Below are 13,420 nucleotides of genomic sequence, written 5' to 3' on the forward strand. Positions count from 1 at the left end.
ACAGAGAGAAATAGAGAGAGGCGAGACAGAGAGAAATAGAGAGAGGCGAGACAGAGAGAAATAGAGAGGGGCGAGACAGAGAGAAATAGAGAGAGGCGAGACAGAGAGAAATAGAGAGGGGCGAGACAGAGAGAAATAGAGAGAGGCGAGACAGAGAGAAATAGAGAGAGGCGAGACAGAGAGAAATAGAGAGAGGCGAGACAGAGAGAAATAGAGAGAGGCGAGACAGAGAGAAATAGAGAGAGGCGAGACAGAGAGAAATAGAGAGAGGCGAGACAGAGAGAAATAGAGAGAGGCGAGACAGAGAGAAATAGAGAGAGGCGAGACAGAGAGAAATAGAGAGAGGCGAGACAGAGAGAAATAGAGAGAGGCGAGACAGAGAGAAATAGAGAGGGGCGAGACAGAGAGAAATAGAGAGAGGCGAGACAGAGAGAAATAGAGAGGGGCGAGACAGAGAGAAATAGAGAGGGGCGAGACAGAGAGAAATAGAGAGGGGCGAGACAGAGAGAAATAGAGAGGGGCGAGACAGAGAGAAATAGAGAGAGGCGAGACAGAGAGAAATAGAGAGAGGCGAGACAGAGAGAAATAGAGAGAGGCGAGACAGAGAGAAATAGAGAGAGGCGAGACAGAGAGAAATAGAGAGAGGCGAGACAGAGAGAAATAGAGAGAGGCGAGACAGAGAGAAATAGAGAGAGGCGAGACAGAGAGAAATAGAGAGAGGTGAGACAGAGAGAAATAGAGAGGGGTGAGACAGAGAGAAATAGAGAGAGGTGAGACAGAGAGAAATAGAGAGAGGTGAGACAGAGAGAAATAGAGAGAGGTGAGACAGAGAGAAATAGAGAGAGGTGAGACAGAGAGAAATAGAGAGAGGTGAGACAGAGTAAGAGACATCTGCAACACCACTTCACTACCACTGAACCTTTTCCCCTGCAGGTGGGGACTGGAGGCTTGAACCTGGGTCTTTGTGTATGGTGACTTGTGCACTAAATTGTGAGCACCACCGCCTCCCCTATTATTATTATTATTATTATTATTATTATTATTTAATGTGAGATAGAACAGAACTCAGCTCTGGCACAAGTGCTGTCTGGAATCCATTCTATTATCCCCAGTTCCACCTGGGACCTCAGGCCTGCAAGTGCTGTGTTTTCTTCTTTTTTTAAATGTTTTTTTAGTATTTATTTTCCCTTTTGTTGCCCTTGTTGTTTTATTGTTGTTATAGTTATTATTGTTGTTGTTGTTGGATAGGACAGAGAGAAACGGAGAGACGAGGGGAAGACAGAGAGGGGAAGAGAAAGACACCTGCAGAAGTCCGTCACAGCTGCAGGTACCTGTCTCTCTCTCCTCCTCTCCTTTCTCTCTCAATTTCTCTCTGTCCTATCAAATTAAAAAAAAAAGAATAAGGCAGTCGGGCAGTAGCGCAGCGGGTTAAGCGCACGTGGCACAAAGCACAAGGACCCGCGGAAGGATCCGGTTCGAGCCGAGGCTCTCCACCTGCAGGGAAGTCGCCTCACAAGCTGGGAAGCAGGTCTGCAGGTGTCTATCTTTCTTTCCCCTTCTCTGTCTTCCCCTCCTCTCTCCATTTCTCTCTGTCCTATCCAACAACAACGACAACAACAGTAACTACAACAATAAAACAAGGGCAACAAAAGGGAATAAATAAATAAATAAATAAATCTTTAAAAAAAGAAGAAAGAAAAAAGGAAATTGGCTACCAGGAACAGTGGATTTCTTGCAAAGGTACTGAATTCTAACAAGAAGCGTGGTAGATTTTAATAGCAAAAGAATGATGGCATTAGTTAAACCATGGGAGGCACAGGGATGGGCTGGAACAGGAGGCCGTTGCTGGTAAAACCATCCACATCTCTGTTTCCTTTTTTCCTATCTGCTTTGTGTCCTGAGCTCTTGGAGGAGCAGTGACATTGCAGATTGGGGATTAGTTCCTCCCAGGTGCCACGTCTGCCTCATGGCCTCTGCTTCCAGGGACAGACTTCATGACTGGGAGGTGTGTGTGTGTGGGGGGGGACACACTACACAGAGTGCTGCATCCTCTCTTCTTACCCCCTTTTGTTTCAATGATGTGATTTTTGCTTGGTATTTGAGACTTCCCACTTAAATTTTTTTTATTATCTTTATTTATTTATTGGATAGAGACAACCAGAAATTGAGAGGGAAGGGGATAATAGAGAGACAGAGAGACAGAGACACACCTGCGGTAACACTGCTTCACCACTCGCAAAGCTTTCCCCCTATGGTGTGGACTGGGGACTTGAACCCAGGTCCTTGTGCACTGTAACGTGTGCTCAACCAGGTGCATCAGCACCAGGAACCCCAAGACTTTCCCCTTTACGAGACTGATTGCTAAAGGTCTGTGGAGAGGGCTCACTGGACAGAGTACAGGCCTGGCTTCTTGGATGGTTCAGGTTTTATACCTCGTCAACAGTACCACAGCTTCAGAGGACACTCAGTGCTATAGTCTCTCTGTTTCTGTCTCTATCTCTTTATCTCACTGTATTAGTATCTGAATGAAAAAGTCTCCCCAGGGGGAGTGAAGTTATGCATGTGTGAGGTTCTCGCTCAGATAAAAAAAAAAAAAAGAAAAAGAAAAGAAGAAAGAATAATTGATGGTCAACTGGGCTGTATTTTTAAAAAAATATTTTATTTATTTATTTATTTTCCTTTTTTGTTGCCCTTGTTTTTTATTGTTGTGGTGGTTATTATTATTGTTGTTAATGATGTCATTGCTGCTGGATAGGACAGAGAGAAATGGAGAGAGGAGAGGAAGACAGAGAGGGGGAGAGAAAGACAGACACCTGCAGACCTGCTTCACCGCCTGTGAAGCAATTCTCCTGCAGATGGGGAGCCGGGGGCTTGAACTGGTATTCTTAGACCAGTCCTTGTGCTTTGCACCACGTGTGCTTAACCCGCTACACTACCACCCGACTCCCTGTATTTTTTTTTTTAAGGATATTTTTTATTTTTAAAGGATATTACTCTTTTTAAAAGTTTTTTTTTTTTTTACATTATCTTTATTTATTGGATAGAGACAGCCAGGAATTGTGAGGGTAGGGGAAGATAGAGAGCGACAGAGAGATACCTGCAGCCCTGCTTCACCACTCCTGAAGCGTTCTTCCTGCAGATGGGGACCGGGAGCTCGAACCTGGGTCCTGTGCATTGTAACATGTGCACTCACCCAGGTGCACCACCACCTGGCCCCCTGGGTTGTATTTTTTGATTGTGACAAAAGCTAAGTGGGAAACAAAGTAGCCCATCGAGTGGTGGGCTTTGAAATTTGAAATCAAAATGGATTTACGAATGTGTATTTAAAAAATAAATATATTGCCACCAGGGTTATTGTTGGGGCTCTGTGCCAGCACTACAAATCCTCTGCTCCTGGTGGCCTTTTAAATTTTTTTCCTCCTAATTTTTTTAAAATTATACAGGACAGAGAAATTGACAGAGGAGAGAGAGATAGAGAGGGTGAGAAAGACACCTGTAACCCTGTTTCCTTGCTCTTGAAGCAGCCCCTCCCCCCTGCAGGTGGGGAGTGAGGGGGAGGGGCTCAAAACCCAGGTGCTTGTACCTGGTAGTATGTGTGTTTCACCAGATGTACCACTACCCAACCCCCTACAAGTATGCTTTTTTTTTTTTTGCCTCCAGAGTTATTGCTGGGGCTCAGTGCCTGCACCACAAATCCACTGCTCCTGGAAGCCATTTTCCCCATTTTTGTTGCCCTTGTTGTTTTGTTGTTGTTATTGTTGTTATTGGTTAGGACACAGAGAAATCGAGAGAGGAGAGGAAGACAGAGGGGAGGAAAAGATACCTGCAGACCTACTTCACCACTTGTGAAGTGACTCCCCCTACAGGTGGGGAGCCGGGGGGGGGGGAATTGAACTGGGATACTTGAGCCAGTCCCTGCGCTTCACACCATGTGCATTTAATCCACTGCACTACTCTCTGGCACCCTCACAAGTATGCATTTTAAAGACTGTTTTCAAGGGAAAAAAAAAGAGTCATGGACAGTTCTACTATTTCTGAAAAGTCAAATTTGGAAATCTAAGAAATGGGTATAAGTTCATGCCCATGTTCAGCGGGGAAGCATTTACAGAAGCCAGACCTTCCACCTTCTGCACCCAACAATGATCCTGGGCCCATACCCCCAGAGGGATAAAAAATAGTGAAGCTGGGGCTGGGCGGTAGTGCAGTGGGTTAAGCACACATGCCACGAAACACAAGACCTGAATAAGGATCCCCACCTGCAGGGGAGTTACTTCACAAGCGGTGAAACAGGTCTGCAGGTGTCTATCTTTCTCTCCCCCTCTCTGTCTTCCCCTCCTCTCTCCATTCCTCTCTGTCCTATCCAACAACAATGACAGCAAAAACAACAACAATGATAAAAACAACAAGGGCAACAAAAGGGATAAAATAGCCTCCAGGAGCAGTGGATTCGTAGTGCAGGCACTGAGCCCCAGCAATAACTCTGGAGACAAAAAAAAAAAAAGAATAGGGAAGCTATGAAGGGAAAGGAGTGGATATGGACTTCTGGGGTTGGAAATTGTTTGGAATTGTACCTCTCTTATCCTATAGTCTTGTCAATATTTCCATTTTATAAATAAATATTTTTAAAAAGACAAGGGAGGGTGGAATGTGTCTACACACTAATGCCCACATACCCACACTTTAGAAAAATAAACTGTTTTTTTTTTTTAGGGTGGCTTGAGGTTAGCAGTCAACTTTGAGTGGTAAGAGCATTTCTCCCAGAGCTCTGACCCTAGCCCAGCTTCCTTGCTGTCAGCCCTGCCCATGGGAGGAGGGGACATTTGTCAAATCCAGGAATTGGCATTGAGGCATCACTGTCCCTCAGGGTCCATCTTACCCTCTGGGTTCTCTCTGTCTGGTGTTGAACATTCTGTGGGCTTGGTCAGGGGTGTAAAAACATGTCCCCCAAATGCAGCATCAAATAGCTCACTCACTCTCCCAGAGCCCTCTGTGCTATGCTCTGCTTGGCTGTCTCTCCCCTGTGGCCTTTGTATTGTTTGCAGGAATATTGTCTTTTCCAGAATGTCATATGGTTGGCACTGTATCAGATACTTTAAAAAGTTAATTTAGTGTGTATTTTACTTGGGCACACACATCAATATATATTGCTCTAGTATGTGTGTTTAACCAGATGTACCACTACCCAACCCCCTACAAGTATGCTTTTTTTTTTTTTTGCCTCCAGAGTTATTGTTGGGGCTCAGTGCCTGCACCACAAATCCACTGCTCCTGGAAGCCATTTTCCCTATTTTTGTTGCCCTTGTTGTTTTGTTGTTGTTATTGTTGTTATTGGTTAGGACTATATGTGTATGTGCGTGCCTGTAGATACACAATTACTTTGTTACAAAGTCTTGGAATTAGAAGGAAACCTCCTAACATCTCTTCCAGAAAACAGAACATACCTGAATGCCTGTCCCCCAAGGGATAAATTAGAAGGGATATTTGTTCATTACTCTAGCCTCTCTCTCTCTTCCCACCCCCCTCGTGCTGGCACTATGAATCCACAGCTCCCAGAGGTTATGTCTTCTTTTTTTTTTCTTGTTCTTTCTTTTTAAAAAAATATTTATTGGGAGTCGGGCTGTAGAGCAGCAGGTTAAGCGCAGGTGGCGCAAAGCACAAGGACCAGCATAAGGATCCCGATTTGAGCCGTGGCTCCCCACCAGCAGGGGAGTCACTTCACAAGTGGTGAAGCAGGTCTGCAGGTGTCTATCTTTCTCTCCCCCTCTTTGTCTTCCCCCCTCCTCTCTCCATTTCTCTCTGTTCTATCCAACAGCAACAACAACAATAACAACAACAATAAAACAACAAGGGCAACAAAAGGGAATAAATAAATAAAATAAATATTAAAAAGTGGTGAAGCAGGACCTGTAGACCTGCTTCACCACTTGTAAAGTATCCCCCTCCCATCAGTGGGGAACAGCTAGAACCCAAGTTCTTGTGTATGGTAACAGGGGTACTTAGCCAGGTGTGCCATTGCCTGGTCCCATGTCTAGTTTCTCAGTGACTCTCATTCTTTATGTCATACCTGTCCCTGGAGCCAGGTGAGAGGATATTGAAGGCACCAGAGTATAGTGGCATCACAGAGATAAAGACTGTTCTCTCTCTATGACTTTCTGTTTATCCACATGCTAGGGAGAAGGTCAGAAGGTCTCATGTCACTACCAGTAAGTATTAAGTACATCTCTAGAAGTCTCTACTGCTCCCCCTCCCCCCTTACCTCATAAAAGAAGGCAGGCCTGGGTAAGTTTAGCCCTTTCTCTGGGTCCAGCAGAGAGACTCTGACATCATGCCTTTCTTCTGAGTGAGTAGTGAGTGATTCTAATTTAGCAATAGGGAAGCAAGACATAGAATATAAAATCCATTTAAATAAGAATTAAAAATTTATTATTATTATTTATTTTCCCTTTTGTTGCCCTTGTTTTTTTTAATTGTTGTTGTTGATGTTGTTGTTGTTGGATAGGACAGAGAGAAATGGAGAGAGGAAGGGAAGACACAGAGGGGGACAGAAAGATAGACACACTGCCTGTGAAGCGACTCCCCTGCAGATGGGGAGTCGGGGGCTCGAGCCGGGATCCTTATGCCAGTCCTTGCGCTTTACGCTATGCGCACTTAACCCACTGCACTACCACCTGACTCCCTAAATAAGAATTTTTAAGCCGATTAATGTAGAGGGCTTCAGTAGACATGATCATGATGGTGAAGTTGAAGCTGGAATGACTGAGCTTTGAATAATGGTGCTCTGGACCTCCAACGTGATTTGACGTAGAAAAAAAAAAAAAACAATTCAAGCCCAGCTTGTTGGGAAAACTAAAACAACAACAACACCAAAACTCTTAGGGAGGATGCACGTTACTGTTGTGCACGTTGACAGAATACATGTTGCTGGTTTACAAGAACGTTCTGAGATTCTGAGCCAAAGGCTTTGCTTTCTTGCTAAGCAGTCGCCATGAAAACTTTCAGGGTTTTCCTCCCTCCTCCCCCTGCGCCTTGCCTGGGAGATTCAGGTGGGTTGGAGCCACATGGCAGACATCTATCTGGTGGTGTTTATTTCCCTGGGTTCTACTTTCCCTCTGAGCTAACAAACCCTGAGAAACTAGGATATCAGCCCGAAGCGGCGAGTCACAGCAGAATTTCTGAAAGCAATAAGCAAGTTGTCTTTGCTCCAGACACTGGGAGGACAGGGCACTCCGGATGTGCGGACACCATGTCAACAGGCATGCATTTTTATTTTATTTTAACTTTTTAAATTATCTTTATTTATTTGTTGGACAGAGATAGCCAGAAACTGAGAGGAAGGGAGAGACAGAGAAGGAGAGAGACAGAGAGACACCTGCAGCCCTGCTTCACCACTTGTGAAGCTTTCCCCCTGCAGGTGGGGACTGGGGCCTTGAATCTAGGTCCTTGCACCTTATAATATGTACACTCAACCAGGTGTGTTACCACCCAGCCCCCCAGGCAGACATTTTCATTTTATTTTTATTATTTTTATTTATTTATTTTCCCTCTAAGGTTATCGCTGGGGCTCGGTGCCTGCACTGTGAATCCATTGCTCCTGGAGGCCATTTTCCCCCCTTGGTCTCCCTTGTTGTTGTTCTTCTTATTGTTGTTGTTTGATAGGACAGAGATCAAAAGAAGATGGGATGTCAGAGAGGGGGAGAGAAAGATAGACACCTGCAGACCTGCTTCACTGCCTGTGAAGCGACCCCCCTGCAGGTAGGGAACTGGGATCCTTACAGCAGTCCTTCCACTTTGCTCCATGTGCACTTAACCCGAAGAGCTACCTCCTGAAAAGGCAGACATTTTTATTGCGGAGGGAGGAGGTGGAGTATAGAAGCAAGTGCAGAGGTCTGGATTGTGTTTGCAACACGGCAAGCTGAGGCTTAAAGACAGACAGACAGACAGACACACACACACACACACACACACCCCAAGCGCATCTTGTATGACACAGGGTATGACCCCAATTAACAGCAAATGAAATAAGGTTAGTTTTTCCCTGTCTTTTTTAAAATATATTTTTTAATTAATTAATTTCCTTTTGTTGCCCTTGTTGTTTTATTGTTGTAGTTATTATTGTTGTTGTCGTTGTTGGATAGGACAGAGAGAAATGGAGAGAGGAGGGGAAGACGGAGAGGGGGAGAGAAAGGTAGACACCTGTAGACGTGCTTCATCGCCTGTGAAGTGACTCCCCTGCAGGTGGGGAGCGGGGTCTCGAACCAGGATCCTTACACCAGTCCTTGTGCTTCACATCAAGTGCGCTTAACCCGCTGCGCTACCGCCCGACTCCCCTTTCCTGTCTTTTTAAAGAACAGTGTGATCTAGAGCATTCCTCAGATTGCCCGCCCGCATGAAGCAGTAGTTCCCAGTGACCTACCCGATTCAAATTGCTTCTCTCCATCGCAGGAGGCCAAGTTTCCGTGACACTTATTATTAGCTCAGGCCCTGAGGTTGTGCTGGGGCCACCAACTGGATACCAAGTCTCTCTTTCTCCCCTCACCTTGCTGCAGATCACCCAACTGAAGATCGAGAACAATCCTTTCGCCAAAGGGTTCCGGGGCAGCGATGACATGGAGCTACACAGAATGTCAAGAATGCAGAGGTAGGAGGGGGGGCGGGACTGGGCAGGGCCAGCATTGGTGCATCGCAATAAGCAATAAGCGCATACACTACAGCACACAGGGACCCAGGTTCGAGCCTCCGGTCCTCACTTGCAGGGGAAAGACTTCACGCGTGGTGAAATAGAGCTGTAGGTGGCCTGAGGCATGAGCTGTGATGTCTCCTCTTGCTTTGGAATCTTCCTCCTCTGGCACAGTGGCTCCTCTCTCTCTCTCTCTCTCTCTCTCTCTCTCTCTCTTCTCTCTCCCTCCCTTCCTATCTGTTGCTACCAATGAATGAATCACTGGCTTATTTCCCTGGGCTGTGGATGGGAAAGCTAATGACTTGACTTCCTGGGTGGGTGTGTGTGTGAAATACAGAGCAGCTGGGCACAGCACGGGAGTGTGGGGGCACAGAACAGCTGGAGGCTGATGCTTGACATGGTGGAGTATTTGTGCCCATCTTGTGGTCACCGTCGTTGATCTGATGGATGGAAGGGCCCGGAGCAGAGGCAGACAAGTGGTAACTGGGTGTGATTCAAAAGGACTGCACAAGCATTGCCAATGCCGTCAAGCCTTCCCTCCACCTCTGGTTATGTGTCCACAATAACTTCCTGTATGCCAAGGGGATCAGAAATACATCTTGATCCCTTTGACTGAGAAGAGCTTATTCCCTTTACTCCCTCTGATGGGTTTAGGGTTTCAAAGTAGGAGGAGGTCACTTAGGAAGCATTGCCTTATCCCTCCTGGAAGACAGGAGGAGGGCGGGTCAGGCAGATGGTCAGACAGACTCGTGCGGAGGAGGACAGGACACCCGAGAGAAGGGAAAGCCGCAGCTTGTGGTTTTGGCATTGGAGTTAGAAGCACACGCCCTGGGTCTGTGTGTGTGTGTGTGTGTGTGAGGTGTGGGGGCTCCCTGCTTTGCACCTGCTGCTGAGACCTCACACCTGCTCTCATCGACAGGTGGGTGTGTTGTGTTTTCAGGGTCACCGACCTCCTCAATCATTGAGTAGTAACATGCTTTTTTTTGGTGGACAAAAACAGCCAAGTTCTTATAAGATCTTTTGTAGACAGGTTTTTTAAAATTTATTTTTTTCATTATATTTATTTATTTATTGGATTGAGGAATCCAGAAATCAAGAGGGTAGGGGGAGTTAGAGATAGAAATCAAGAGGGTATAGATAGATAGATAGATAGATAGATAGATAGAGGGAGATAGAGATATAGGTAGATAGACAGATAGACCTGGCTGGGTGGGGGGGAGATAGCATGATGGTTATGCAAACAGACTGTCATGCCTGAGGCACCGAAGTTCCAGGTTCTATCCCTTGCACTACCATGAGCCAGAGCTGAGCAGTGTTCTGGTTAAAAAGAAGAGAGAGAGAGAGAGAGAGAGAGAGAGAGAGAGACCGGTAGCCCTGCTTTACCACTCACAAAGCTTTCCCCCTGCAGGTGGGGGCTGGGGGTTCAAACCCAGATCCTTATGCACTATAACATGTGCAAACAACTAGGTGCACCACCACCTGGCCCCTGTAGACAGTTTTTAATAACAAAATATTTTCTTTATTTATTGGATAGAGACAGAGAAATTGAGAGGAGAAGAGAAGATGGAGGAGTAGAGAAAGAGACACTTGCAGACCCACTTTATCATTTTGTAACTTCCTCTCTGTAGGTGTGGACCAGGGTCTTGAACCCAGGTACTTGTGTATTATGGTAATATATGTGCTCAACGGGGTGCACCACTGCATGCCTCCTTTAGGAGAATTTTTTCTTTTTTTTTGCCTCCAGGGCCATCTCTGGGGCTCAGTGCCTGCACTATGAATCCACTACTCCTGGAGGCCATTTTTCCCCATTTTTGTTGCCCTTGTTGCTCTTGTTGTTATTGCTGTTGTTGCTGCTGGATGGGACAGAGAGAAATTGAGAAAGGAGGGGATGACAGAGGGGGAGAGAAAGACAGACACCTGCAGACCTGCTTCACTGCTTGTGAGGCGACCCACCTGCAGGTGGGGAGCCTGGGGCTTGACCGGGATCTTTGCACTGGTCCTTGCGCTTCATGCTATGTGCAGTTAACCCACTGCACTACCCCCGGACCCCCCTTTTTATTTATTTAAAAAAGGAGACATTAACAAAACCATAGGATAAGAGGGGTACAACTCCACACAGTTCCCACCACCAGATCTCCGTATCCCATCCCCTCCCCTGATAGCTTTCCTATTCTTTATTCCTCTGGGAGTATGGACCCAAGTTCATTGTGGGATGCAGAAGGTGGAAGGTCTGGCTTTTGTAATTGCTTCCTGGCTGAACATGGACATTAACTGGTCAATCCATACTCCCAGTCTGCCTCTCTTTTCCATAGTAGGGTGGGACTCTGGGGAAGCTGACCTCCAGGATACATTGGTAGGGTCGTCTGTCTAGGGAAGTCTGGTCAGCATCATGGTAGCATCTGGAACCTGGTGGCTGAAAAGAGAGTTAACATACAAAGCCAAAGAAATTGTTGAACAATCATGGATCTAAAGGCTGGAGTAGTGCAGATGAAGTGTTTGGGGTCCTCCATTTTGTAGATAGCTAGTAGGCATATTCTAGTTATATTTCAAAGGGCCTATAGCTATACTAGGATTTTTTTTTTTCTCTAAGCCTGAAATCTGATATGCAGGTGGATCCAAGTTATTGTCTGGGGAGGTGCTGTCATGCTGGAAAAGGAACAGAAAGCTGGATCAGGCAAGAGAGTAGCTCCCTAATATGGGAAAGGGGTATAAATATTGTTGACTGTAAACACCATCGATTTGATTTAGTCTGGGGCCCATATTCAGCTTAGGAGCTTATTTGACCTCTGTATCCCTGTAGATCTGAGCTCACATTCTGGGTCATGAGTAGGAACATTGCAAGCTGCCCCAATATCGACCCATCTTCCTCAGGTGTAGCATAGAGTATGTTGTCCATCCTCCCTTTGGAGGATGGAACATTCTCTACCATTCTTGATCCAAGTAGAAGGCAAGGTCCTATGTGGGGGCCACAAAGGGGTCTGTTTTATTGTTCACGATAGAGATGACCTCTCAACCCACTTCCCTTTCCTAGAGTACTTTACTTTGGTGCAGGATACCCCATCCAGTCCAAGCAGAGCAACAACTCTTACCCCAGTCCCTCTGCAGGTATGGACTGTGGGTGGAGCTGGCCAGGAGTCACTTTACTTCAGCTACATCCCAAAGGTTTGTAAACTGCCCCATCTGTCCACCCCTTTCTTCTTCTTTCTTCCTCTCTACAAGATCAAGAGCAGCTTAGACTCTGAAAAATAAGGGGGGGGGGGCAGAGGAAAGGAGGCAGAGATGGGAGGAATGGGTAGAGGTGCTCATTTTGATAGTGACCATGCTGGAACTTGGTGGTAGATGTGGGCAACTCTTCCCTGAATCTCCTGCACTGCCTGCCTCGTGAGAGTGTGTGTGTTTGGAGAACCTCTCACTGTGTCTCTGGGTTAGATCACTGCCTTGCAGAGGGAAGCAGACTGCACAGATGGTGGCATTCCTGGAGAGACAGAGAGGGAAGGGCAGGTGTCTGAGGCGTCTGCTGTGCCATTGGTTCTGGGGGGCTCCCTCTCCCCCCTTGAGATGCCAATGGCGTTGATGCTCAGTGATCTTGGTAGGTGACCTAACCTCCTTTGGTCTGCATGGGCTGTCTCCACCTCTCTCGTGGTTCCTACAGGTTGGCTGGGGGGGAGGTGGTGAGAAGGTCTCTTTCTGGGCTGGGACTTGCATTTGGGAGGGAGGATGGGGTGACGGCCATTTGTCACTTGACAGTTGACAAGTGATGGACATGTTAGGTGGAACTTCTCAGTCTGAGTCACAAGGGTCCTTGTGACCATGTTTGGCATTGCATTGGGGGCCCCAGAGGGTTGAAATGACCACTTTCCTGGGCTGAGAGGGTAGACAAGAGTCCACTGCTTTGTTCTCTGGAGTTGGGGGTGCCCTGAGGACCTTGGAGTACGCCATTTGGGGCAGGAGAGGAATGAGACAGAATGGAGCACTGGACAAGGATGGGTTCCATTCATGCTGTGCACCTATCAGCTGTGTCCTTGGGTGATTGATTGAACCCTGGATTCCACATCTGCAAAATGGGCACAGGAAAACCCAGCCTCCACTTCCTAGGGCTCTTGGAAGAAAGACGTGAGTCGTCCCAACAGAGACAAGCATGTGGTTTCTAGCTCACACTCCATCAAAGGTCAAAGGCATCTGGTTTGGGGGAAGCCCATCCTGGGGAAACACCCTCCTCCCAGCCCCAGTTCTGTCTTATTCTGGAGAACACTGGGGAATTTTCCCAGCCCTCAAGCAATCACAGGCAATGACCAGAGGAGGAAGAAGACTCTGTGGAGTCAGGCATGATAACGGCCAGGCAGGCTCCTTGTCCATCTTGTCACCGTTTCCTGTCCCCCTGCAGTTTGGTGACAGCTGGCTTAGGGAGAGAAGCAGCAGGGCTGCAGCTGCCTCTCACTCCAACCACTGCAAGAAGAGAGTGGGCTGGGGTGGTGGAGGAGGAGGAGTGCGGACTCACTTATCCCACAGAAATAGCTTGTGGGTGTTCTTGTCAGAGGTCTGGGCATTCACCCCACTGTCTCTCCTCACCCAGGTCTCTGTCTGGGAAGTGCAGCTGGTGTCTTAATCACTCCCCCACTGTTCATTTAGGGTGTCCAGTAACAGAAGCAACCAGGGCTTGGTCTCCATGGGGGGGGGATGAAACAGCACCCAGAAAGCCAAGTCCGTTTAAAATCTAGTTTCCAACTGAGTGATTGAAATATG

General features: G+C 47.0%; 1 protein-coding gene across 6 annotated transcripts in view; it reads left to right on the forward strand.

Moving 5' to 3' along the window:
- Positions 1-13,420, forward strand: part of TBX5 (T-box transcription factor 5) — a 114,007-nt gene that overhangs the window by 71,730 nt on the left and 28,857 nt on the right. For all 6 annotated transcript variants that reach the window (XM_060193034.1, XM_060193031.1, XM_060193036.1 and 3 more), the window contains exon 7: positions 8,547-8,638. In XM_060193034.1, the coding sequence (XP_060049017.1) occupies positions 8,547-8,638 (92 nt within the window). The remainder of the gene's footprint in view (positions 1-8,546; positions 8,639-13,420) is intronic.

This window comes from Erinaceus europaeus, chromosome 6, assembly GCF_950295315.1.
Source record: "Erinaceus europaeus chromosome 6, mEriEur2.1, whole genome shotgun sequence".
Taxonomy (NCBI): Eukaryota; Metazoa; Chordata; class Mammalia; order Eulipotyphla; family Erinaceidae; genus Erinaceus; species Erinaceus europaeus.